The sequence below is a fragment of the Hemibagrus wyckioides genome, linkage group LG16, assembly GCF_019097595.1.
Source record: "Hemibagrus wyckioides isolate EC202008001 linkage group LG16, SWU_Hwy_1.0, whole genome shotgun sequence".
NCBI lineage: Eukaryota > Metazoa > Chordata > Actinopteri > Siluriformes > Bagridae > Hemibagrus > Hemibagrus wyckioides.
The window spans coordinates 6,884,011-6,910,057 of NC_080725.1; the positions used below are offsets into that span (position 1 = coordinate 6,884,011).

General features: G+C 36.9%; 1 protein-coding gene across 2 annotated transcripts in view; it reads left to right on the plus strand.

Moving 5' to 3' along the window:
• The window catches only part of rxfp2a (relaxin family peptide receptor 2a), a 56,286-nt gene that overhangs the window by 13,310 nt on the left and 16,929 nt on the right, over window positions 1-26,047 (plus strand). The window contains exons 2-8 of one of the 2 annotated variants that reach the window (XM_058412812.1): window positions 6,349-6,492; window positions 7,886-7,966; window positions 8,315-8,420; window positions 9,004-9,075; window positions 13,724-13,795; window positions 23,003-23,074; window positions 25,800-25,871. In XM_058412812.1, the coding sequence (XP_058268795.1) occupies window positions 6,349-6,492; window positions 7,886-7,966; window positions 8,315-8,420; window positions 9,004-9,075; window positions 13,724-13,795; window positions 23,003-23,074; window positions 25,800-25,871 (619 nt within the window). The remainder of the gene's footprint in view (window positions 1-6,348; window positions 6,493-7,885; window positions 7,967-8,314; window positions 8,421-9,003; window positions 9,076-13,723; window positions 13,796-23,002; window positions 23,075-25,799; window positions 25,872-26,047) is intronic. The other variant, XM_058412813.1, reaches the window with a different exon arrangement.

The following is a 26,047-nucleotide window of genomic DNA, read 5'->3' on the forward strand; positions in this document are numbered from 1 at the left end:
AGAAATAAGGTGGTGTAATGCACTCTTATGGTTGACTGGATTTCTTACATAAGAATCATATAAACTTTTTTAATTACATTTCATTTAATTACCTTAAATGTTGATGAATGTTCATGAAGTTAATAAGACAAAAATAAATGCTCTTTGCTGAAGACTGCCAATGTGTAATGAGATGACTCAAGAGGCAGAGAGAATCGAATGCCACTTTAATAAGTCCAGGCAGGCAGAAGGCAATATAGGCAGGCAGAAGGCAATATAGGCAGGCAGAAGGCAATATAGGCAGGCAGAAGGCAATATAGGCAGGCAGAAGGCAATATAGGCAGGCAGAAGGCAATATAGGCAGGCAGAAGGCAATATAGGCAGGCAGAAGGCAATATAGGCAGGCAGAAGGCACTATAGGCAGGCAGAAGGCACTATAGGCAGGCAGAAGGCACTATAGGCAGGCAGGCAGGCAGGCAGGCAGGCAGGCAGGCAGGCAGGCAGGCAGGCAGGCAGGCAGGCACACTTACGGCACATAAGCCTTACAGTCTTCATACTCACCGCTGTTACTGGCGAGTGAACTCTTTAAATACGCATCGGGAGATTGGGTGCAGATGGTGTAATTAGTAATCAGGAGACTGAGAATGGGGAAGTACTGTTGGGGCCGGCGTGCCCGTGACGCAATGGTTCAAAATTTCCTTCTTTTAGTGTTTTAATTAATCATTTTTGTAGATGTAACATATAGTTGTGACTAATCTCATTTCTTCCTTTTCTTTATTAAGATGTACTGTCAGTATTAGTCATGTTGAGGGTGACGAAATGAAACACTAAAATAAAAATAAAATGAATACAGGTCTATAGCTTGCTCTAAAATGTCATAAATAAATGATGCAGAAAAGGAATCAGTCCATTTAGTCATCCTTCTTTAAAATTAAAGAATAGCATGGCATTCTGAATGGTTTGTCTACTGTGTGTGGTATTTAATAGCACCAGAACAGATCTTGTCAGGTCTAATTCATCTGATTTGTCTGATTCATAGTGCACTTACAAGACAGACATGGGAGAAATATCTGTGTGCCGATGTTTTAATAAAAAGCAAAAAGACAAGCAGAGTCCAAAATATGGTTCAAAATCAGGCACAATAATAATAATAATAATAATAATAATAAGAAGAAGAAGAAGAAGAAGAAGAAGAAGAAGAACACTAACAAAAACAACAATAAACAATAATAAACAGTGGCAGAAGGTTACCCAAAGATCAAATACAAAAAGAAGCAAGGGTTAGAAGATGTAAAGGCAAAGAGAAGAATACAGCTGGAATACACAAGTGAATGACATAGATTCATAATGTGACAATATTCATTAGCATAGAAACAGGAACTCTAAACAGGATGTGACAGGGCTGTGATTATGCTGGTACGCTGATAAGTATGACCTCTGTTGGCAGGGAAGGAAAATGTAATTATTGCAGACCTTGTTTTTGTGTCTTTTTCTCCATGAAAAAGAAGTTAACAGCAAGCAATCATATAATCTTACAATTTTGCAGGTGCTCTCTGGTGTGTGCTTTTTCAGGCTTTTTCAGGGTGTGGTTCCCTGAAATATCAAAAACATCAGAAGCATTCAACTGCAGTTTGCTAAGGACACTGAAAGTGTGCAATATCTTTTTTGTGTTAATACAGTATACTCTGTGTGTGTGTGTGTGTGTGTGTGTGTGTATGTGTGTGTGAGTGAGAGAGAGACTCTGATGACAATCTCATTCTTGTCTTCTAAATTCAAGGAGAAATTAAAAATAGTGAGTTATGACTTGGCATTTTAACTTGAGGTTAATATGACGCCGTTTTATTGGAACTTGTGGGGAGATGTTTCGCTCATCATCCCAAAAATATTTGGAGAGTGTTTCATTTGCTAATGTTTATGGTGATTCTAGTAAATAATACAACAGTAAAAAACACTGAAAAAAGGGCAGAAACAATACGAGCTGCTCTCTGTTGGTTAATCATCAGAGCATTTTGCCAGACAGGTTTTGGCTGCTTTATTCTTGTGGCAGATATCAGCATGTGTGATTCACACTGTTGGCTAAACAATACATCATGAATGAGGCCATTGATGAGGCTTTTGATGTGTATGGCCCTAATCATAAGTCCTTCATTAGTCTGCAGACATTGTTTCTCTTGCGACTGTTCTATGGGTTTGATGATTTCTAATGTTGAGATGCTTTCTTGGATGTTTGGGGCACTGTCACGTACATTACATGTACGTACATTACATGATTTTAGAATATCCACATACAGCTGAGGCCTGGGTTCATGAGTGATGCAGAATCTGAACAGGAGAGATAGCTTTGTGTTGTGTGATTATATCTGTCTGCTTTCTTTGTGTGTGTGTGTGTGTGTCTGTGTGTGTGTGTGTGTGTTTGGGGTGAGGAGGGGCTTGGTTTAAATGCCAAGCTGCATGCCTGTGATATTTTTGAGAACATTATGATTCTGTTCAATGAAGGTTTAATGATGAGGCTGGAATCACAATCCTATTTGCACAAACCACATATCTGATGAACCAAAGATTATTAAGATTATTCTTCACTGAACTGAATTTGAACCCACATGAATGCCGCCATAGATTTATATCCATATTTCTGTATAAATAGAAATAGACAAGTTAAGCTTATATGGTTATTTATAAAAGGTGTTGAATGCATAAAAAAGAAAGAAAAATTATGCTGGTATCTGTACCTGTTAAGAGTTGTCATTCATTTTCAGAGAAATAAAATTTACACACCTCTACTCAGTATTTAGCAATGACTTATCTTTGTCATGATTTTTAGATTTACATTAAAACAAGCTAACTGCCTGCAAAAATGTGATAGGAATGTACAAAAAAAAAAAACTATATAGTTTACAGTGGCGTCTTAAATTTATTCAAAACATCAACAGCAAAACACAACTGATGCACATTCTTTATTCTTCCTTTCCTAGAAGTAGAGAAAAAAAGATTTTGTGTGGTTAATTAAGAGAAGGTTTTGCTCTGAGGAAAGTGACTTGATCATATCTGGTGTCATAATTACAACTCTTAAATATGAACATCCCAGGATCATCCTAGATTTGAACGTAGTTATTTATCAACCTTGATGAGATGGAACATGTAAAACTTGTTACAGTGAGATCAGCAGCAGACAAGCAATATTTACTTAATTTATTAGCTTTGGTTCGATGCCCAGAATCCAGACATACCTAAAGCTTCATATATATTTGTGTCTGAAAAATTACAAGCCAGTCTGATGGTTCCTAGCAGCATTTTTGGTTCTGGTTAGGGTGTCCTTCAAAATAGAAATTTGTAGTAAAACCACAACCTCAGGTAAGGGTGGTGTATTTGCAGGTTAGCACGAAAAAGGTAATACTTTTTATATTTAATAGGTTTCTTATGTTTACTTCTAAAGAGCTAATAGTTTCTTTTTATAGATGATGTTCTTTCTAGGTTATATTATTATGCTTAACACCACCAGCTTCCAGGAACAAGCTGCCTTCTCGGGTGCCTTTGGATGGGTTATTGTGTCACAGTGTGGGCAATAATTGGATTGTGTCTTTTCCCTGCAGTGACATGAGCTTTCAACAATTGTACATGGTCCATAACACTTTGAACTAAAACTGTGCTGCATGTACATATATTAAAAGCTGTGCATAGTGCAGCGCCTATGACACACAACTAATTATCCTCGGTATAAAAAAGCAGCCTTTTTGTTTTGCTTTTGGCTTGATTATTTCATCACATTGTTGACTTTAATTGGATCGTGTCCTTACAGTTCTGAATCACCGACAATGCTTTGACAATAATTTAGAAAGCTTTTCATTAGGCTATTTGCAGTGGGACTTGTTGTATAATAACATAAAAAAGAGACTTTAAATGTCATTATTCAAAATGAACCCTAACATGTAAAGTTACATGAGAAGAGTAGGAGAATATTATGGTATTAACATGATAAGGGTTAGTGGCAGAATAAACTGTATTCCTCATAGCTTTATTCATTCCCCTCGCCGCAATTTCTCTCCCCTATCACACAACAGCCATCAGCCAGGGAGAGCAAGGCAAACAGGCGCTTCTTCCAGGACACATGAAACCAACCTCTGCATATTTTTGAACAGTGTCAAAAGGCAGCGTAACACACTTGTTCTGCATAAACAAGCTCACAAAGGACCACAATTCAAGTGGAAGGTGTCTCGTGATTGACAGGGAAGAAAGCATATGCCATCCATCCTAAGCCCATTCATCCCCCATCCATACACTTATCTATTGTGCCATTTGGCCGCCAGTTTATCCAATTTATAAGCTGCTGCATAGGATTGTGTTGTTAAAAATAAAAAAGAAGTGATTATTGAGTCAGGGGATTAAAATACATCATTGTACAACAAAAGCATCATGTACAATCACTTCTGATGTATCCCTTTTTATTATCCAGTCCAAGTTTTTAATAAACACATTATGTAAAATATTAAATAATTGGGTCGTTTCTGTTTCTCTAATTCCTAGTAACAATAGCAAACTTCACTCAAACTTCTTGGTGGTTTGGTACCATTGCATCCCAGGGGAAAAAACCTTTTAACTAAAAATGAAAATTAATAACACGTCAGGGTTCACCAGCCACTGTGGTTAATTGTATTCACAATTAGTAGTCAGATGCCATTTTTTTAAAAATAAATCCTGCTCATTTAGATATTGAATTACATAAGTGACAGTCTGGAACCAAAAATGACGTTATACTAGAGAGCTATGCAGGAAAAAACAAACTAAACCTATAAGCTAGCGAGCTTATAAATATGGTCTAAGAGACTAAGATGGTCCAAAATGGTCTCTCAGGGATGACAATGTCACTATCCAATAGAGCATACAGGGCTAACCGAATGACTCGATAAATAGGAAAATAAGTCATAGCATTCACAGTCACCAGATCTCAAACTTTTTGAACAGCTATGGGAGATTAGCTGCAATGTGTTAGCCAGCAGCTTCCACCATTATCAATACACCAGCCGAGGGAATAACTTTTAGAAAAATGGTGTTCATCCAGAACAGATCCAGAGATTTGGAGAACCTTTACCAAGGCGTAGTGAAGCTGCATAGTGTAAATGTGGTGGCTTACATTGACCCAACAGCTTACTATGTTATTTTATTTTGTTTTTTCCTTTAGTTTTTCACTGATCAGGAAAAGATAATAGATCTGATTAATATGGAAACTATGACACTGTCAGTCAGGATTTTGTCACCTGCAGTGTCAAAATGTTATGTTTTCGGTGTAAACACTTATTGTGACAGACTTAACAAAATGACATATGTTATGACAGAATAACAGTTAAGAAACATAAATCTTTATGGAACTAACAATTGAGAGCTTTATTAAAGAAAAATGCATTTTGTGAGAAAAGGTTGTTAAGCTTATAGATAAAGACTCAAACAATGCTAACAATTCACTGAACATTTAATAATGAACAATTTTCGATTCACTTCTACACAGAATATGAGTCAACCTACATCCACATTTAAAAAATGTCATCATTAAGCTTCAGTATTGCTTTTTCCTGGTTAGGATGGCAGTGGATCTGTAGCATTTCCCAGGAAACCTGGGCACAGGGTGCAAATCCACCCTGAATAGGATGCCAGTCTATAGCAGGGCTACCATAAAGACATACATTGACAACTAGGGGCAATTTCAAATCGGTTCAACATACATTTCCAGGTGTATATTTTATGAAATATAGCAGTGTAATTTCTGCCCAAGGTGTGGGAAAAAAAACGTAACATGATAGTAAAACATAACATGATTTTTGGACAGTGATTATTTTACAGTGAATAGCTGTAATTATCAGCCAAGTCCAGCCTGACACCACCAGCAACAGAGCCTTTCATTTTGTTCACAGCCCTGCCAACTAGCTGAATCTGTTTCAAGTGGATAAAAAATGATTTGCCATTGGCATTGGAACAATATAATTTATGATGTGTGGTTCTGTAGGCATAATGTGTAGTGTTGTTGCATCACAGATCCAAGGTCCCCAGTTTGAACCTCAGCTCTGTTTAGTATTTGTGCGATTCTCTTGGGTTTCCTCTTTGTTCTTCAGTTTCCTCCTACTTTCCAAACACAAGCAGGCTGCACTAAATTGCCTGTAGATGGAGGGCATGACTAAGTATCTGCAAGGTGTCCTGGCATCCCACCTGGGGTGAATACTCATTGTGCTCAGTGTTCAAAGGATAGGCTCCAGATTCCAGGTTTAGTTAATGATTGTATGTAATGGGGGTTATACTGTATCATTAATGCTAGAATATCTGTCATAGGTTCTATATTTTGTTTATTTTATTTTATTTTATTTTTTTTCCCCCTTGAAACAGTCACCGTGCTTGCCAGCAGTATGATGATGGAGGGCTGCCCACTCGGCCAGTTCCCCTGTGGGAATACCAGCGTGTGCCTGCCACAGGTGCTCCAATGCAATGGTCACAGAGACTGCAAGAATGGAGCAGATGAAGATCATTGTGGTAATTATGTACATTAGGGGCATAAAGATTCATCAAGTCACTTGTCTTGATATGTTATTTAATGACTACAACAAAATGTGGTAATAAAAAATTGACAGCTGATATGAATCACACTGTATTGCTTTGTCTCCTATTAATTACTAGTTATCAAATTAATGTGTTTTTCTCAGGTTTATCTCTATGTTTGACTCTGCCCCTTGAAGCTTTTTAATGAAAATCAATAAGTTTGCCAGCCATTGGCTGTTAGCATTGTGTATTTCCCAGCATTATGTAAACAGTGCATTTTGAAACATAATAATTTAGTAAGAGTATTGACTGTATTGTGGTCACTTTATGAGAAACCCCCTTACTAGTACTGGCTTGGACACTCTGTTGTCAGAACAGCCTCAATACTTGGCATGAATTCCACAGTGTTGAAAACATTGCTTTCAGGTTTTGGTCTTGAGATTATTTTTGTCACGTAATTGCTACAGATTTGCCAGATACACTTTCATTCTGCAAATCTTTCAAACTCTTCCAAGACTTATATTCTCAGCTGACAGGAGTGGAAAAGTGGAAGCTCAGTGGTTAAGATGTTTGACCTCTGATTGGAAGGTTGTGAGTTCAAATCTTGGGATCACCAAGTTGCCACTGCTGGGCTCTTGAGCAATGCCCTTATCTCTCAACTGCTCAGATGTATAAAAGCAAGTTGCTCTGGGTCAGGGTGTTGTAAATGGTCTGTCTGCATTCTGAGATGCTTTTTCTTTTTCTTTTCTCTGACCTGCCTCAACAAGACATTTCTGCTTACACAGATGCTGCTTAATATCAGTTTTTATTAGGTTAGAAATGTTTTTATCATAGGATAAAGCTGCTTAATCTGAATTACTTTTCCTTTGTGTAAAAATGCTAGAGAATGTTGAGTATGAAAATCCCAGGAGCTCAACAGTTTCTGAAATACTCAAAGCAGCCCATCTGGCACCAACAATTATGTCACTGAGAAGTTAAAATTAAAAATGTTCTAATGTTTGATGTAAACATTGACCCGTATCTGCATGATTTTATGCATTGTGCAGCTGTTTGGATAATTGCATGCATGAGCAGATGTTCCTAATCAAGTGGCTGATTGAGGAAAGAGAATGAAATTATTAAATGATATTTTCACCAACCCTGTTCTACCTTCCTGCATACTTCAGTTGTCTCAATTTCAACACAGATATACACACTGTACTTTATCAGCTTTACCTGGGTTCCATCTAACAGGTTGTGGGTTGTGGTACTGGATTCCACGGCAACTCCTAGTAACAAGTATAATACAACTTGTAACAAATATTTATTCAACTTGACCAATTTACCTGCATGTGTAACCAAAATGCCAGCTGGCTCAGTTGAAATATCTGTGGCTTTCTGTCCTCAGGTGATAACAGTGGATGGGCTGACATATTTGACCGCACCATTACAAAGAAAGCTGAACCACAGGACCTCACTGATGCCTGCTGTATGTTTATGTCTTTCTCACTGTTTCTTTCTATTAAAAAAAGGTGAAGAGCTTGGTTAAAACTTTCTCTGATCAATATAGTTAAAAATCACATGCTCAGCACACACACCTTTTCATCACACAGCCCACATGCCTTTTTTAAATGATGTAGTACTTTATGTCTTAAAGCATGTTTTGTGTTTGCTGACAGCCATCACTGTGTAAATAGTCATGCATCACAATACTTCTTGGTCCCAGTGGGTGGATAAAGCAGCAGCAGAGCTGCCTTTTAGTATTCATCGCTGTGACTACAGCTTCACAAATTAACCTGAACTTGTAAGTGTGCATGTGCCTGGTGATTTCTTTCAGCTCTTCAGCAGTATCCAGAGAGCTGCGACTGCACCAAGACAGAAGTGGAATGTGTGGGGGTGAACTTGCGTATCGTGCCTCTCCTCTCCTCTAACGTGACTTGGCTGTATGTACTCTTCTCATTGAGATTACCATTTCTTTTTTTGTGTGGCAGATAATTAGGACAAGTCCCACTGGAATGCATCTTTTCTTGTTTTGTTTTGTTTTGGCAATACAGCTTGGAGTTAGATAAGAACATCTATGTCTTACACTGAGATATATGCCATTTGGATGGGGTGTTATCTATTTGGGAATTATGTCCTTATTTGGTTCACTTCATTTCCGATTAAATTCAATAGCCCATATAACAATAGACACTAATAGTCACAAAGCAGCTTTACTGAAATCTGCATGAAATCACCCTTAGATGACATGGGGGGAAAACCTTTAGAGCTTCCTCTCAGCTGTTTCCTATAAAGTTACACACTGCTAAGTATGATAAAAAAATATGCTTTCATGTGAGTCTTTATGAATACAGCAACAGCTTTTAGGTGAAAGTTTACAATATATTTTTCACTAAAGCAAGGACTTTTGGGAAGTGCAATTCATTTAACTGCATTCTGAATGAGATATATTAAATCTTTTTCAGAGATGAATAATAGTAACACAGTAATATCTTATTTTTTCCATTGTGCTGTATCACTTCTCAGGTCCCTGAAGAGCAATGACCTTAGAGAGCTTCCTGATGATGTCTTCTCTAAATATACTGACCTGCAGCGACTGTGAGTATCCACAAAGCATTCATCTCAGTATTAAATCAAAGAAACCAAAAGGTAGTGTTCACTGTAGTCAAAGATTAATGATGATGTGTTTATGAAGAAGGTTTATTTACATGTACTTTTATAGCATTTGGAAGAAACCCTAATCCAGTGTGAATAATTGAGGAGATTTGTAGGCTGCATTGAAAAAATACACTCACTATCGCCTTTATTAGGAACACGTGTCGGCTCATTTATGCAGTTACAAATCATTCAGTCAGGTGGCAGCAGCACAATGCATAAAATCATGCAGATGCAGGTCAAGAGCTTCAGTTAATGTTCACATTAAACATCAGAATGAAGAAAAAGTCTGATCTCTGTGAATTCAATTGTGGCATGGTCATACATCAAGTCTGTAGGGTTTACACAGGATGGAGCAGCAGGTCTGAGCAGAATGAGCTCTATGACAAGAAGTCTATAGTAATACAAATAACCATTTTTTGCACCCGTGGTGAACACAAAAGCATCTCAGAACAAACAACACACAAATATTGAGGTGGATGGTCTACAACAGCAGAAGTCCACTCCTGTTAGAATCTGAGACTATTACTGGTAAAGATTAACCCATACTGGACCTCTTTAATCAACAAGACATTTTCACCCAAAGAACTGCTTCTCACTCAGTGCTTTTTTTATTTTTCACACTATTTTCCAAACTTTTGAGACCCAAAAAAACAAAATTGGCCTTGTGATTATAATACTTTTGGACAGGAATATATACTACATGACCAAAACACCATGGACACCGAACCCCAACTCCCCTATGTGGTTCTTCCCCAAACTGTTACCAAAAAGTGGAAGAACACAATTGTCTAAAATGCCTTGTATGGTGTAGCATTACAGTTTCTCTCAAACCTGAGCACATAGGATTAACTGGAACTCTGACTGCATACCAGGCCTCCTTCAGATTAATATAGTTTGAAATAATTGCCTACCCTCATATATATACCCCGATGTCAACCACACTGATCATCTTTGGGATGAATTGGAATACCAGTTGCACCCCTCCTTACCTGACACCAGTGTCTCCAATATTTGGAGGTTATTGTAGCAGCAAACTGCGATGGACTGGCGACCTGTCCAGGGTGTACCCCTGCCTTTCGCCCAGTGTGCGCTGGGATAGGCTCCAGCAGACCCCCGTGACCCTAATTAGGAATAAACCGGGTATAGACGATGGATGGATGGATGGATGGATGGATGGATGTAGCAGCAAAGGGGGGGTGGACTAAATCTGGACTATATGAGTCTGATGGTCTGATGTCTACAAATATTTCACCATATTGTATATAGTATGTGAAGTCTGAATATTAAGAAAAATTCAATTTTAAATATTTAAAAAATAAAAATATTAAATATCTACAGCTGCAGCTGTAAGCCAACATGTTTGGCAGCATGCATTTCAAATTTCTTTGGTGTTTCTGCTTTCCAACACATGATTTGGGTCAAAAGCTATGTAATATTCCTGGATTTATTTGTGTTTTGAAGATACACACATAGTATATAGCCTCTAAATCACCAATAAGGCATTAGTGTCAAAGTCTTTTTCCCAGCTCAGTCCCTTAAATCTCAAGTGGTTTAGAGAATTTATTATGTACTGATGATAATGCTCAACATATGAAGAATGTGATCTGTCCTTTTCCAGTCTGATGTGATAAATAGCTAATAGTTGAAGATAATTTACTTACTTAAATAGTACACCTAATCCACACAGTTTTCTTTCTATAAATTTTTTGTTTTGCTGTAGAAAGATAAAGTGCTTTAGTTTGTCTGAAGCTGAGTCTTGCTGCATTGTCTGAAAACATACAAAAAGAAAATTAAACCCGGAAACATAATTTCCTGATTATAGAGCTGTGTGCAAAAAAAAAGGTCTGCATTTTATGAAGCACTTACATAACATATAGGAATATTACATAAAACATGATCCCTTCCATCCGTCACTGATCAAGTGACTTGAATAGTTAATGACTTCTTTTGCACAGAGTCGGTCTATATGTTGTTTGTCTGCACTGTCTTGTCTTGTCATCCTGTGCATTTCTGTTGTATGTCTAGTTTTTTACTAAAGATTGCACCTTAAGTATAGTTTAGTTTTATCTCTGTGTTTAGCTCTATGTTTGTCTGCGTCACTGCACTTTGTCTGTTATGTGTAGCACCTTTGGTCTAGGAGGAACGTTGTTTCACTTCACTGTGTACTGCATCAGCTATATATGGTTGAAGTGACAATAAAGCTTCTTTGACTTTGACTTGACTTGACATCCCACTTTTTGGCCCTGATAAAATGAATAATTTCAGGGCAGTGTCCTGTTAGTAGAGCTTTAATTAGTTGAATGCATTTCATGATTCAGTACACTACATGCCATCATTACAAATAAGTTTCTATTCTTTAGTTGGGAAGTTATTTTTTTATTTTGTCTCATTTCTCTTAGTTGTAATATAGTTTCTTATCTGTCTATTACACTTTGTCCCAGAACGTTTTCAGTTTTGTTTTGTTACCTGGTCTTTCTGTTCTTAAGGCTTACCATACTTCTGATAAAACATTGTTTAGTGTGATCAGCCTTTTTACAATATGGCATTCTCTTCTTCTCTGACATTGTTTCTGACAAAATCCGTTTTATTTTGTGAGATTTATTTTCATCCTCAATGTGGCTTTTCTTTACAGAGATTTATATTTAGAATTTACTGTAGACCTTTTGTTATCATTCTTATCTATGAACTGACAGAGGAATATATTATGAACTGACAGAGGAACACCTTGCAAAGTAACTGTTTCTTAATTTTTGATTCCTTGAATTTAGGCACCTTTCAGGTCAAGTAATGCTACAGATTCCTTTTACCATTGTCTCAACAAACCACTGCCTACAAACATTGCAGCACCGGACTCCAGTTCCTACTGCACAGCTACACTCATACATTCACAGTCGCTGGACTTTTGATTACACCTCACGTGTTCACACGCTCACTGCTCACCTTTAAAAATCTCTTTTAGGTTCAGTCACATTGCAAAGTATACAGTCAGTTTCCTTTTGTTCATGCATAGCAAGTCATTGATATTGTTTTTGCTCTACTGGTTCAGATATTTTGCTGTCCATTGTTTTGACCTTGCCTGTTCTTTACATATTCCTTTTGCTGATCACCTGACCTTTTGTTTTTGAGCCTAAAACTTTGTTTGCTGCGGTTTAGTAAAACAAGATTACCAGCACTGGCATCCTCCTCAGTATTGTGTTTGTGACAAAAGAACTATGTTAATCCACAGTTACTGAACAATTCACTTGATATGAACATACACACCCTCAATCTACTCATAGTTATTCATTCATCTTCAGTAACCACTCTATCCTGGCCAGGTTCACAGTGAATCTGGAGTCTGTCTGGCACAAGGCATTCACACATTCATTCACATCAAACTGTAGCCAATCCTCCTACTGACTTGTTTTGGGGTGAGGGGGAAAACCCTGAGAACCAAGTCAAAACCAACCTGGATATGGAGAGAACATGAAACTCAATAACCTGAGCCCTGTACCAGGAGCTGTGGGCAACAACACTACCTGCTGTTCTGCCTTCATGATACTAAACTAAACCGTATTATACTAAGGCATTGTTTTATTTAAAACACACCAATAATATGCTCAAATTATTCATCCAGTATTAATCATATTATTTACTATCCCCTATTAATAGTTAAAGAGCCCTGAATTCAAATTATTCCCTTTAGATGTATGAACATTAGTTAAATATCAGCAATAATTATCACTTCCAAAAAACATTTTACTAAATGTTTTTTCCCAGGAATATATCAGTAAGTAAAGCTTCAATAGTCACATGCAGAAAATTCAGAAAATTATCCACCCTCAGTTATCAAGACTTATTTTAAAGGAGGACACCCCCCCCCATGATAAATGAACAAATAATAACAAAAAGAAATCTTTAAAATCCCCCAAATTCTTACAAATGTACTAGAAACAAATTTTTACAAGTTTTGTATATATATATATATATATATGTATATGTATATATATATATATATATATATATATATATGTATATATATATATATATATATATATATATATATATATATATAAATACACACACACATTGTAATTAGTTTCAGATTAAAAACAATGATTTCAGCAACTACCCACATTTTAACATGAATCACCCCACAATTTGTATTATTGTTTTTATATGACAGACTATTATGCCTCTGTGGTATGTGCATACAAGTTCAAGTGATGAAGGCTTTAACTCACAACTTCTAGGATTTAAAGGATCTGTGGCTAACATCTTGGTGCCAGATACCACAGCTTCAGAGGTCTTGTGGAGTCTATGCCCTGACAGATCAGATCTAAACACTCATATAAATAACAAAGAACTTACATAAAGGACATATAAATTAGAAAGTACACTAAAATAAAGCTAAACAGATCAATATTAAACAGTACTTATTGTTAAGCGAAAACAATCATTAAACAATTATTGTAATATGTGTTAGCTTTTGAGTTAATTGTGGTTTGTAAGTAAGCATTATATTATGGTGAATTTTGAGTTTTTAATCTAGTGCCTTCACATAACAGGATGTGATTAAGCTTTCTTTGTATAATTCTCTCTTCTGCAGGTTTCTGCAGAACAACAGCATTCACACAGTATCCAGCCGTGCGTTCAGCGGCTTATTCAGACTGAGAAAACTGTGAGTCCTTTTTATTCAGTTTTTTTATAAGAACAATAGATATGGTTAGTATGGATATTTTTATACAGTTAACTGAGGGAGGCAACAACAACACATGCTAATCCACTCTCTTTATGCATCACTTCATCTATGTGTCAATTCTCCCACTTTCAAGAGCTAAAACTGCTATACAAAAAAAGCCATCTAACAGCTGGAATTCAGTGGAAACTGGGAAAGTTGTTTTTCAGAGCTCCTACATGATTGAAGAGATGTAGGTCTCCACTTGTGTTTTCTCTGTAATTAGATTGAATTGCTAAACCTCGGTTGAGTAGTACATCAGGATGAGTCTGAGAGTGAAGTAAGTTGCAAACCTAAACAAGTGGACTAAAAGAAAAAAAAAACACTTTCCCTGGTGTTTATTTTATCCTGAGTGCTAAACTAGTTAAGCTAAAAGCATAATAGCTAGCTTGTTATCTAGAAGGAAGCATAGATAGTGAGCGAGCCAGCTTATATTCTTCTATGAAATGAAGCGTACATGTAGCGTACTTCATCTTGCGCCACAAAGAAATCCCACTACTGGCTTTGGTGGACTATGTTTGCATTTTTATCAAAGACAGGACAAGAATTAATACACATTGCAAACTCAGTTCTGTAGTCTCTGCCTCACTCATATCCAAAGCTGTTCTGAGCAACATTTACTAATAAACTCTTTCTTTCTTTTTTTTACATACAGTGTCACATTTCACTTATTTCCATCAAAACATGCCTCACATTACACTGTACCACACACACACACACTTAGAAACATTCAATACAATGCACATAGATTCAATATAGTAACATGTTATATACATCATTCTTTGGAAAACTACATTTCAGTCTAAACATATAAGTAAGTAGCCTTTATTTTTCACATATATATTACTGCACAGTGAAATTCTTTCATCACATATCCCATCTTTGGGGGTTGGGGTCAGAGCACAGGGTCAACCAGGATACAGTAGCCCTGGGATGGTTGTGGGCCTTGCTTAAGGCCCCAACAATGGGAGTTTGGCAGTGCTGGGGTTTGAACCCCAAACAACCCCAGAACCTCCAGACAACAATCTAGAGCCTTGACCAACTGAGCTACCACTACCCCATATAGTGATCATATAGTGGTAATATTGTTGAAATACCTGCAATTTATTAAATACAGGACAAGGATTAATACAAATTACTAACACATCCTTAGTTCTAACACATCCTCAGAGTGTGAAAAGAGCGAAAAGTGCCCCCGTTAACCCTGCACTTGTATCTGATCAACTAATTTGAAAATACATGGCATTTTCGACAAAATATACTTTAACAAAGTAAACTGCATGATGTTTTAAGAGCTTAAAGTTTGCTGGAATGATCACAAGACTTAAAACACTGCATACATATAGTTCTGTCTGAATGATGTGGATGAAAGATTAATAATAGCCCCAAAGCTCTTCATTGTATGATGCAAGTTGCAGATAATGTTGGATGTTTCATCAGAGCAGTAGCACTGAGGAAGGGAATAGAGGGATATATTTGTGTAATGTTTATCTCACTGTGCCATAATCAGAGTAAAGTTTCAAATGTGTAGTGAGGAGCTAATATCAAAATAAACGTATACATATCTTGACTTCAAAGCTGCTCAGAGAGTTGTGTGAGAATTGGAGGGTCATTGCATCAGTTACATGAGATTCTCAGCTTAAGCCTTAGACTACTGTCTGACAGTTTAATATAACCACAGTATGTCATGATGAAATTCCTGTTTTTTCACAAAACACAACTCATTTGCATATTCTAAACGCACAAAATGTGTGACATAAGGCTAATCTGTGGATTTAAGGATAAAATATTAGTGTAACATTGGACTTAATTTGCCTGCTTATGTTTTCAACTCTGAATAAAGCCCAACTCGGCTGAAATTCATTGAATTAAATATGCCTCCTTCTATCCTACAGTGAGAGAAAAAAATATTTGATCCCCTGCTGATTTTGTACGTTTGCCCACTGACAAAGAAATGATCAGTCTGTAACTTCAATGGTAGGTTTATCTGAACAGTGAGAGACAGAATAACAACAAAAAAATCCAGAAAAACACATTTCAAAAAAGTTATACATTGATTTGCATTTTATTGAGTGAAATAAGTATTTGACCCCTTTGCAAAACATGACTTAGTACTTGGTGGCAAACCCTTGTTGGCAATCGCAGACGTCAGACATTTCTTGTAGTTGGCCACCAAGTTTGCACACATCTCATATCTCAAGGAATTTGGGCCCATTCCTCTTTGCAGATCCTCTCCAAGTCATTAAGGTTTTGTGGCTGACCCTTCAGCTCCCTCCACAGATTTTCTATGGGATTAAGGTCTGGAGACTGGCTAGACCACTACAGGACCTTAATGTGCTTCTTTTTGAACCATTCCTTTGTTGCCTTGGCCGTGTGTTTTGGGTCATTGTCAGGCTGGAATATCCATCCACGACCCATTTTCAATGCCCTGGCTGAGGGAAGGAGGTTCTCACTCAAGATTTGACGGTACATGGCTCCGTCCATCGTCCCTTTGATGCGGTGCGGTTGTCCTGTCCCCTTAGCAGAAAAACACCCCCAAAGCATAATGTTTCCACCTCCATGTTTGACGGTGGGGATGGTCTTCTTGGAGTCATAGGCAGCATTCCTCCTCCTCCAAACATGGCGAGTTGAGTTGATGGCAAAGAGCTGGATTTTGGTCTCATTTGACCACAACACTTTCACCAGTTCTCCTCTGAATCATTCAGATGTTCACTGGCAAACTTCAGATGAGCCTGTACATGTGCTTTCTTTAGCAGGGGGACCTTGCGGGTGCTACTGGATTTCAGTCTTTCACGGCGTAGTGTGTTACCAATTGTAATTCTGGGCTGATTCCTCGCCGTTCTCATGATCATTGAAACTCCATGAGGTGAGATCTTGCATGGAGCCCCAGACCGAGGAAGATTGACAGTCCTTTTATGTTTCTTCCATTTGGGAATAATCGCACCAACTGTTGTCACCTTCTCACCAAGCTGCTTGGCGATGGTCTTGTAGCTCATTCCAGCCTTGTGTAGGTCTACAATCTTGTCCCTGACATCCATGGACAGCTCTTTGGTCTTGGCCATGATGGAGAGTTTGGAATCTGATTGATTGCTTCCTTCTGTGGACAGGTGTCTTTCATACAGTTAACGAGCTGAGATTAAGAGCACTCCCCGAGAGTGCTCCTACTGTAATCTCAGCTCGTTACCTGTATAAAAGACACCTGGGAGCCAGAAATCTTTCTGACTGGTAGGGGATCAAATACTTATTTCACTCATTAAAATGCAAATCAATGTAGAACTTTTCTGAAATGTGTTTTTCTGGATTTTTTTTGTTGTTATTCTGCCTCTCACTGTTCAAATACACCTACCATTAAAATTACAGACTGATCATTTCTTTGTCAGTGGGCAAACGTACAAAATCAGCAGGGGATCAAATAATTTTTTTCCCTCACTGTATATCTATCAGCTTGTGAACTGTCCTGATAATCCCACATATCTGTTATAGTGCTCACATGTTTGTGTCATGGTGTCAACCCAATGTGATATTGGGTTCCACCAAACGTATTATCACGCCATGGACTTTTATCATCTAATCAGTTTGCATGTTGTATACCTGCAAAACACTTTCTTGTACAGATGTTTCATTCCTGAATGATTACATTTGGTGAAGGAGTTACTGAAATGAAAGAGGATGATATCAGTCTATTGCCATGCACTGACTTATTGTCCTGACAAGTTCTTGACCTTTATAGACCCAAGTTTGACTTACTGTGGCATAATGACAAAGTATGCTGTCAGTAGTAGGAAGAACACACTGAATATTATATGCCTAACATCCCTAGAATCCTAGAGTTTGTCCAATCTAAAAGACACATTATCTGATCTGCTCAGGGAAAAACACAAGCAAGGTTTGCCCTAGGAAATAACTGAGGTAATACTAGTAGACAACGTCATCAACCATGCATGAGAGCAGCTTTTCTTGTTCATTATCTCATTGACAGAATTTTTCAGTGAATTAATATAAGAATAAGGATTAAAAAAGGAAAAGAAAACTTCTTTTAGATTTATTTATACACTTAACACTATTTCCTTCCTGTCAAAATCTTCAAACGTTCACTGATGCAGACCAGAGCACAAAGCTGACTGCTGCAACAGCAGTTCGAAGATCTCAAAGTGGTTCTATCCATTGCAGTGCCATGGGTCATGGGCTGTCCACACTTTTTTTGATGATTGATGTTATACAGAAAACATCAAGCCAGTAATTCATATATGTGTTTAGTATATAAACAGCATTGAGTTTCCACTATTATTCTTTATTTGGTAAAATCTATGCTATTCTTTCCTATTAGATGCATACAGCATAGACACATCTGTGTGTTCTTTCTTCTGATGTGAATGTTTATTCTGAAAAGAGTGTTTTGGAATCACTTAATCATTTTGCTCAATGTAACAACTAGGCAGCATATCAGGAAGAGAACACAGCGGACCAAAGGTCTTTTATTTGTGGTTGTGCCTTCAGCATTAAAGTCAGTCAATAACACATTGTTGCAGCTTTCCAGCTCACTAAACATTTTCTGCTGAGTTTTGTCTTTTACTCTGCTTTCAGCCTAAACATACAGCTTACTGCTCAGAGAGAGAGAGAGAGATCAAGGGACAATACAGCTCAGATGTGCCTCGTTAATCACTATTTCTCAAGTTGTTCCCCAGTACCTCCTTAATAAGGACACACAATAAACCACACATGACCTGCTTCAACCACAATACTCTACATTATACAAAATGTGATATAAAGTGTGCATAGTTTTAAGAGCATAGAGAAGGCCAGTTTCCAGATCTTGTGGAGTGGATCATTTGCTTGTTTCCTTGCTATGTACTAAAATCAAAGTCATCACCTTGTGACGGTGACCCTTGCTATGAAGTCTATAAAAGATCTCCAATATGTCACACTCGTGCTCTGGCCATTCTTGCCAACCCAAGTGATCCAGGTGACCTGGCAATTATTTTGTATTTGGGTTATGCCCACAGTCATTTCCTCTAATCTGCTTTCAGATTTAATAAATGCACCTCTTCCAGGCCGCTCCTCTTCCTACTTCTCTTCCTATGGAGGGACCGTTCCTGCATTTATCAACATTCATTTTAGCATAAAGGTTGTGGAATATGTAGATACAAAATAAGGATCTGCTCATACAGGATCAAGATATGATTGTGGTACATGGATATGCATCATGGAGACATGCATATTTAATTCAATTCAATTTTATTTGCCTAGTGCAATGGACATTGTTGCATATCTTAGTACTGCATAACTAGAGAAAAGCTAGACAAGAGAAATGCTCAAAAACCATGTTCGTGCATACTGAAAAAATGCCACACTGCACCAGAGGAAGGCAATGAATGTTGTTCTTTCAGCTGCTCCCTATTTGGGGTCACCACAGCGGATCATTTGGTCCGCATGTTTCAATTTGGCACAGGTTTTATGCCGGATGCCCTTCCTGACACAAACCCTCCCATTTAATCCAGCACTCCAGCACTGAGAGTTAGCTCTTCAGTGGCTGGGTTAGTGCCCTGCCCGGGGATCGAGAGTGCGGGACCCTGCCGCTGGACCACCAGGAGGCTAGGAAGGTGATGAATAGACAGCAATATTTTTTATAGTCTTAGATCATGTGTTGCTAATGTCATTAAAACTACTTCCTTTAAGTATTAAAAATAAGTTTATACATGGGCATAAGCTCACTCATAATTCTAAGCGTGAGCATAAGTATTCAAGCTAGTGACTAGTGATATGTCCTGTACACCATATTTCTTTAGCCTAGAGTTTATTAAACACAGCAACTAGAGCTTCCAAGAAAATTACAAAACACACTACACATCACAACCAGTTCTTCACTCAGTTGTAGAACCACAGTTACATATATAACCTTAAGTCATACTTCCCTTTCTTACAGACAGCCAGGTTTTTTCCTTTGGATCTAGTGAATGCTGTTGTATTGTGGTTTCATAACATGTCCTGATGTGCGCCTTGCAAGATATTATTAGGCATGAAGAAATAGTATGAATACCCTGAGACAGAGAATCATCATACTGTTAATACTGCTACATCTTAAAAAGGTGAATCACTCAGTTGATAGGTAGGTTATTGATGGCAACTTGAGGCAATGCTGTTTTTTAATTGAGGATAAGAATACTTATCATTCTGATAATGCTGTCTGATTCCACATTAGATACCTGAGGTGGAGAATTGCTCATTGTGCTAAGTTTTGTACTCTACTGAGGATAAGAATTGCTCAGACAGTTAACCTGTCTGTACAGGTCCCTGAGTGGTGTAGATTTTGGTGTCTAGAGGCTGACTATTGTGAATATGCTTTCATATAAAGATAATAGCGATGATATTAACAAAAGCTGCATGCCATCTTTCAAAGTAATAAACTGTCTGCCCGAACATGAAATTTGAATTCTCTGTGTATGTTAAGGAGGATTGAATAACTGAAAACTGTCACATCAGGATGTCTCCCAGAATGCTGAAGATAACAAAGTATTTATGACACCAAAAACCAAATGCTTTTACCATAAAAATCTATTTTGTAGCATGTCTGTCCTTTTATTTAACTGCGTAGTCATTGATATGCGGTGCTTAATTTTTTAGGAGTGGAAAAACTTAACATCATTAACCACAAGGCACATGTAGTGATGTGGTGCGATGACAACATTTACTCTGTAAAATCTCTTTCTTAAGTGAGACTTCAACTCTGCAGTAGGTAAACCACTGGCTTCTGGAATTTTCAGTTCCTGGCTATTGGCTTCCTGCAGTGCATTTACTGGCTTTGTGCATTGTCCTGGTAAGCATGCAGTCTGCTGAAGACATCAAATAATGTTTCCTACAAAGAACTTGCAATCTTAGAGCTTCCACATGAGAGCTCAGTAGCATCTGGTTCATCCCTTGTTGTTGGGACTGTCAGGGATGTATAGGAAAGCGTTTTCCATCAGGGATGCTGGGATTTATGCAGCCTAAATGTGAGTGTGCTATGATGCTATGAGCTATGACTTTGGTCATTTTATTTTAAAGGGGCTCTAGAACAAATATCTGATATGCTTTTGGTACATATCTGTAACTAGGTGACTAAATAGGTTGAGTGCACGTCAACAGATACATATAGAGTGTTAAGGTTAATGTGAAAAAAATTATAAATGTAGCTTAAAATAAAAATAATAAAATAAAATATTAAAATAAATAAATAAAAAAAACCTCAAAAACTACTCAAACAATTACTCTGTTTACAATGTTCATATTATTATTATTATTATTATTATTATCCTCAGCACCTGCTTGCTTATAGGACAACTCCAGCACATTTTCTGAATTTTCTCGTTGCTAAAGATAACCCAGAGGTAAACAAAAACAAACAGACTTATTAGAAGTGGAGGAATCAGCTCTGTGCCATAAACAATTGGAATGTGAAAATATGCATCTTTCAAATCCTGTCAAATTTTTGTTTAAAAACCAATCATGTATGTTCACCACTCACCTCACATCTGGTATGCATAGAATACAGAAAGGCATTCATGACTCTGCCGGAGGCAAGCCTAGCATTTCTGCATATGTCATAAACTTATCTTTTTCTTCCAAGTCAGAAAAGTAATTTCTGTTTCAGTGTTATATATATATATACAGTATATGTATGTATATATATATATATATATATATATATATATATATATATATATATATATATATATATATATAGCTTTTTACTTGGATGACTGAGAACAATGAAGCTTGAGCAGAGGTCTGTAAGTGCCGACTTCACTGGGGACAAACAAATCACTGTTAGTAATAAGTAAAATATTAGAATTTTTGTCATCTGTCAGGTGCATCAATGCATGATAGTGCAGATTTAACAATAACACTAACAAGATCATATTTGAATTTATTTCCTCTACAAGAAAAAAAGGAAAGAGGAGACAAAAACATTGCATATTATCAACTGAGAAAATGTGACAAACTAGAACATGACCAACTCGTGTATAAAAGTGTTTCAAATATTTCAATGTTTTTACACCATTGAATAACAGATTTCACAATTTGTCTATGCACGCTAAAATAACTTTTTTATAATTAATCTTTCAATTCAATGTTCTGAACTAGACAAGAAGTTATAATTATTAAGTGAATATCACAGTTGGTCTCAGGTGATTACAAACATATGGGATACTGTGTCTGAAGTCACAAAAATGCCTTAACCCAGTCCTCCATGACCCAGTCCTCCCTGACCCAGTCCTTATCCCAGACCTCCCTGAATTGCCTTAACCTAGTCCTCCAAACTATCCACACATCTATTTTTGTCTATTCTGTGCAAAATGAAATGAGCTCTTTACTCAAAATGAAATATTCCCATCACAATGTGTAAGCTGGTGTCATCATATACATCAGCTATTGGTAAAAGCCTTTAAGTCACATGAACTATTTATTTATCTATATATTTACTAGTGCAAAATGCTTCTATTCTGCATTGTGTTTTAGTGTTTGGTACGCCCTCCTTTTTTTTTTAAATGACAGTGTGCACTCAAGCACTTTTTGGTGTAAAACTTTGGGATCCATTTTAGATCAAATCCACCAGAGAGTCATCTGAACACATGCGTCAGTATAAAAGCATGTCCTTTTGTACAAAGCAATTAACATGGTCCATATCATAAATGTTCTTGCATTTAGATGCAGAATATTAAATACTCAAGAGATTAAACATTTACTTGCCTTGTTTTAAATATTGCAAATTCTAAAATGTTCTGTTTATTTCCATTTAAGATTTTCATTGTTGACAGGATTTAGGATAGTAGGTTGAAGACAAAATCAGTCAAAGTACAAGTAAAAAAGACCTTTAGGATTTGTGGAATCCTGACAACGTTCCTCAGACTGAAGAAGCTGCTCGGCTGCTCAGAGAATGTTGTCTTCAACAATATTTGGAAAATCTGCCTCTCCTTGTCGTATCTTCACTGATGACGATCTCTGTGATTAAAAAAATAAAGATGTTTTCCCAATGGCTTTACTAAAAGACAATCAAGCTTTGACTATTGAAACTTGTGCTAGTGTGGTACAATAATATGTAAACATTTGTGGGACAATGTACTGCAACTGAAACCCACGTTGTGTTATTTTTATTGTGTTTTTTCTTTACAGGTTCCTAAGTCAGAACTACATCGCTGCTTTGAATCCTGATGTATTCAGAGACCTCCATAAATTACAGTGGCTGTGAGTACAGCACATACTTCACAGAAATGGCATTTTAAAGTCCTTGTGAAGTGCCATGAATGTCACAGTGTTATTCAGTGTGTTGATGTGAATTTCCACTGAAACAGAAAGTCAGAGCAGGACATATTCAAGTGGCTACTACCTTTTATAAATAGCCTGTAGCATTTAGCTTACATCACAGCACTAATCTATACTTGATAGCTAGTTAGGTACAGTACACCTCCAATTCTAGAGAGCATTTGATTGGACAGAAAATCTGAAGTACCGAATGATGCCTTCAAATCTGCTGATCTGTATAAATGATAGAGAGAAACTGTACAATGTACAATGTCTTCTAAATGCGAATTTTGTAGTTTATAGTTAACCTTAAGGCTAACTCTGAAACAAAACTTCATTTAATTTCAAGGGAACGTAAGATCAGCTCTCATACACTTTTCAAAAGAAATATTAAATGACAGTTTCGGTAGATCAGTAGCTTCATTTTGCCTCAATCAAACCACATCTAATGGAATAGAATATTACATGAATCAGAAACATTCCACAAAAGTACAGACATTCAAAAATAGTGCTATGACATTAAAATTATACCACTGACATAATTACATATTTTACTGATTTCTGTAGTAAAAAAATGAAAAAGAAACACAAACTATTTTTAATAACACTTGTCTGCAAATGTAATGAATAGTTACTTTATATTTATTGATAGACATTCACACACAATTTGAAATAGTAAATGTGGCATATGTAAGATTTTGGACAATATGCTGTGTAGTACTTATATTACTGCACTCTTCCTTATAAAATGCTTCTAGTTTCTAGAGATATTCTTGGGCAGTCCTGCCTGCACTGTGATTTTCAGTGCTGTTCAGATCGAGACTAAGGGGCCATTTCCAAAGCTTTAGCTTGTGTCTTTATTGAAGTGGTTCATGATGGATTATGGGCTATGTTTTATGTTTCTATGCTCTATGTCGTCCTGTCGTAGACACCAGTCTCTTTTTTAGCTTAAGTATTCTGACTGACTGCTGCTATTTAATAGAATGAGTTGTACCTGTGCAATGTTTACTCTGCCACTGGCTGCCACACAACACAAATCCTGATAGATCTACCGCATAATTAACTGTTGTCAAATTTTTATTTCCTTAAATGTTGTTCCTATTTTTTTCCCAAACAAACCTTTAGTGATTATGGCCAAAAGTTGTCTTTCTATGCATCTGGATGATCTAGATGTTGCATGTATGGTGTCCTTCAGTGCTTCAATGTTTCAAGCACCGCTGTAGAGTAGTAAGGTGCACCACCAATCTTGTCAGCTAAGCTTTTCTGCAGGTTTTCCAGATCTTGTCTTGACTTCCACTGTTGCATCTGTCATTTCTTTGTGACAGTTTAGACAGTAAAAACTGCAGCTGGTCGTGCTTTGATATTTTTTTAATAGCCTTTCTATCTTTTGTAGTCAGCGCCATCGTTAGATCTTCTGTCAGCTGCATAAAAGAGCCTATATTTGTTGAGTGTTAGCACGACTTTTGAAGAATCCGAGACCTAAGACGTCAGTTAAGGCATAACAAGTTCCGAGACTTTACAACTGGAAGGGTGTACAAATCCTTTGGTACATGCCACAATTTTGTTTTCTATAGATTATCAAAGATTAGCCTCCTGGTGGTCCAGTGGCAGGATCTCACGCTCTCATTGCCGTGGCCCTTGTTTGATTCCCAGACACGGAGCTAACCCAGCCATTGAAGAGTTAACTCTCAGTGCCGGCCCCAAGCCCAGCTAAAATAAGAGGGTCCTGTCAGGAAGGGCATCCGGGGTAAAACCTCTCCCAGACTGAAACATGCGGACCAACTGATATGCTGTGTCGACTCCAAAAAGGGAGCAGCTGAAAGAACAACAAATATAAAGGAATGATTCATTTACATTTGCAGATTTTTTAATAGGTTGTGTTTACTTCATTTTGTGGCAAAACTTTGCTTAGAAAACTGTATAAATGATGATTTATATTAATACACTGCACACAATCTAAGGCAAAATCTAATGTTGTTGTTTATTTAAAAACTTATAATTGTGTCGGCGTTTTCTTACACCCACGAGGTGTTTTGTCACTGAAAACTTATGAACTTGACCAGGTTTTTATTTTTTTGTCCTGTAAGAAAGAAAGAGAGGCTTTTGAGGGAATGACTGTGTGCAGTTGCTATAATGTAAGTGATAACAGGAACTAACTAACCTACCTGTTACCAAACATTAAATGCAATAATAATTGGATAAAACAAGCACAGTGATCATTAATACATTTTAAATATTATACAGTTTATATTAAATGTATAATTTATTTTATACCAGACCACATTACACCACCCTGTGTGGATTATTTTCCTGTTACAGCACACCCCATATTTTATTCCTTAATTATTATTATTATTATTATTATTATTATTATTATTATTATGATTATTATTATTATTATTACCAAATATCCACAGTCAAGCTGTAAGAATATCAATCAAGTTTACACACCATATTGTACAAGAGACATTTTTATAGGCTTTCATCTTACAAAAGGGTTCTTTAAGGTTTCAAACCTTCTTAAATGGGTTCTCTCTCTAGGGAAACTCTTTGTTGTAAGTTTATATATAGCACCTTTAAGGGACAGCCAAGGAAACCTTTACTACGAGTGTATTTACAGACAAAGAGGTAATACTGCAGACTCATGTCTTAACACTTTTCTTCTCAGAGTCCTGGATCACAACCCACTGAGGAGCATCTCCCATGATATTTTCATTGGTCTCAAGTCATTGATATTTCTGTGAGTAATTTCCATCTCTTGATTAATACTTCTCTTTCATCTGATCGATAAAATCTTGGTTTACTCAGCTGTACTATATGTGTAATGCTGTAATAATTTGTGCTAGCTATGTGAAAGGTCTTTTTACAGAAGCCTTCTCATGATAATTACTTTGGCATGTAATGGCTTGTATTATT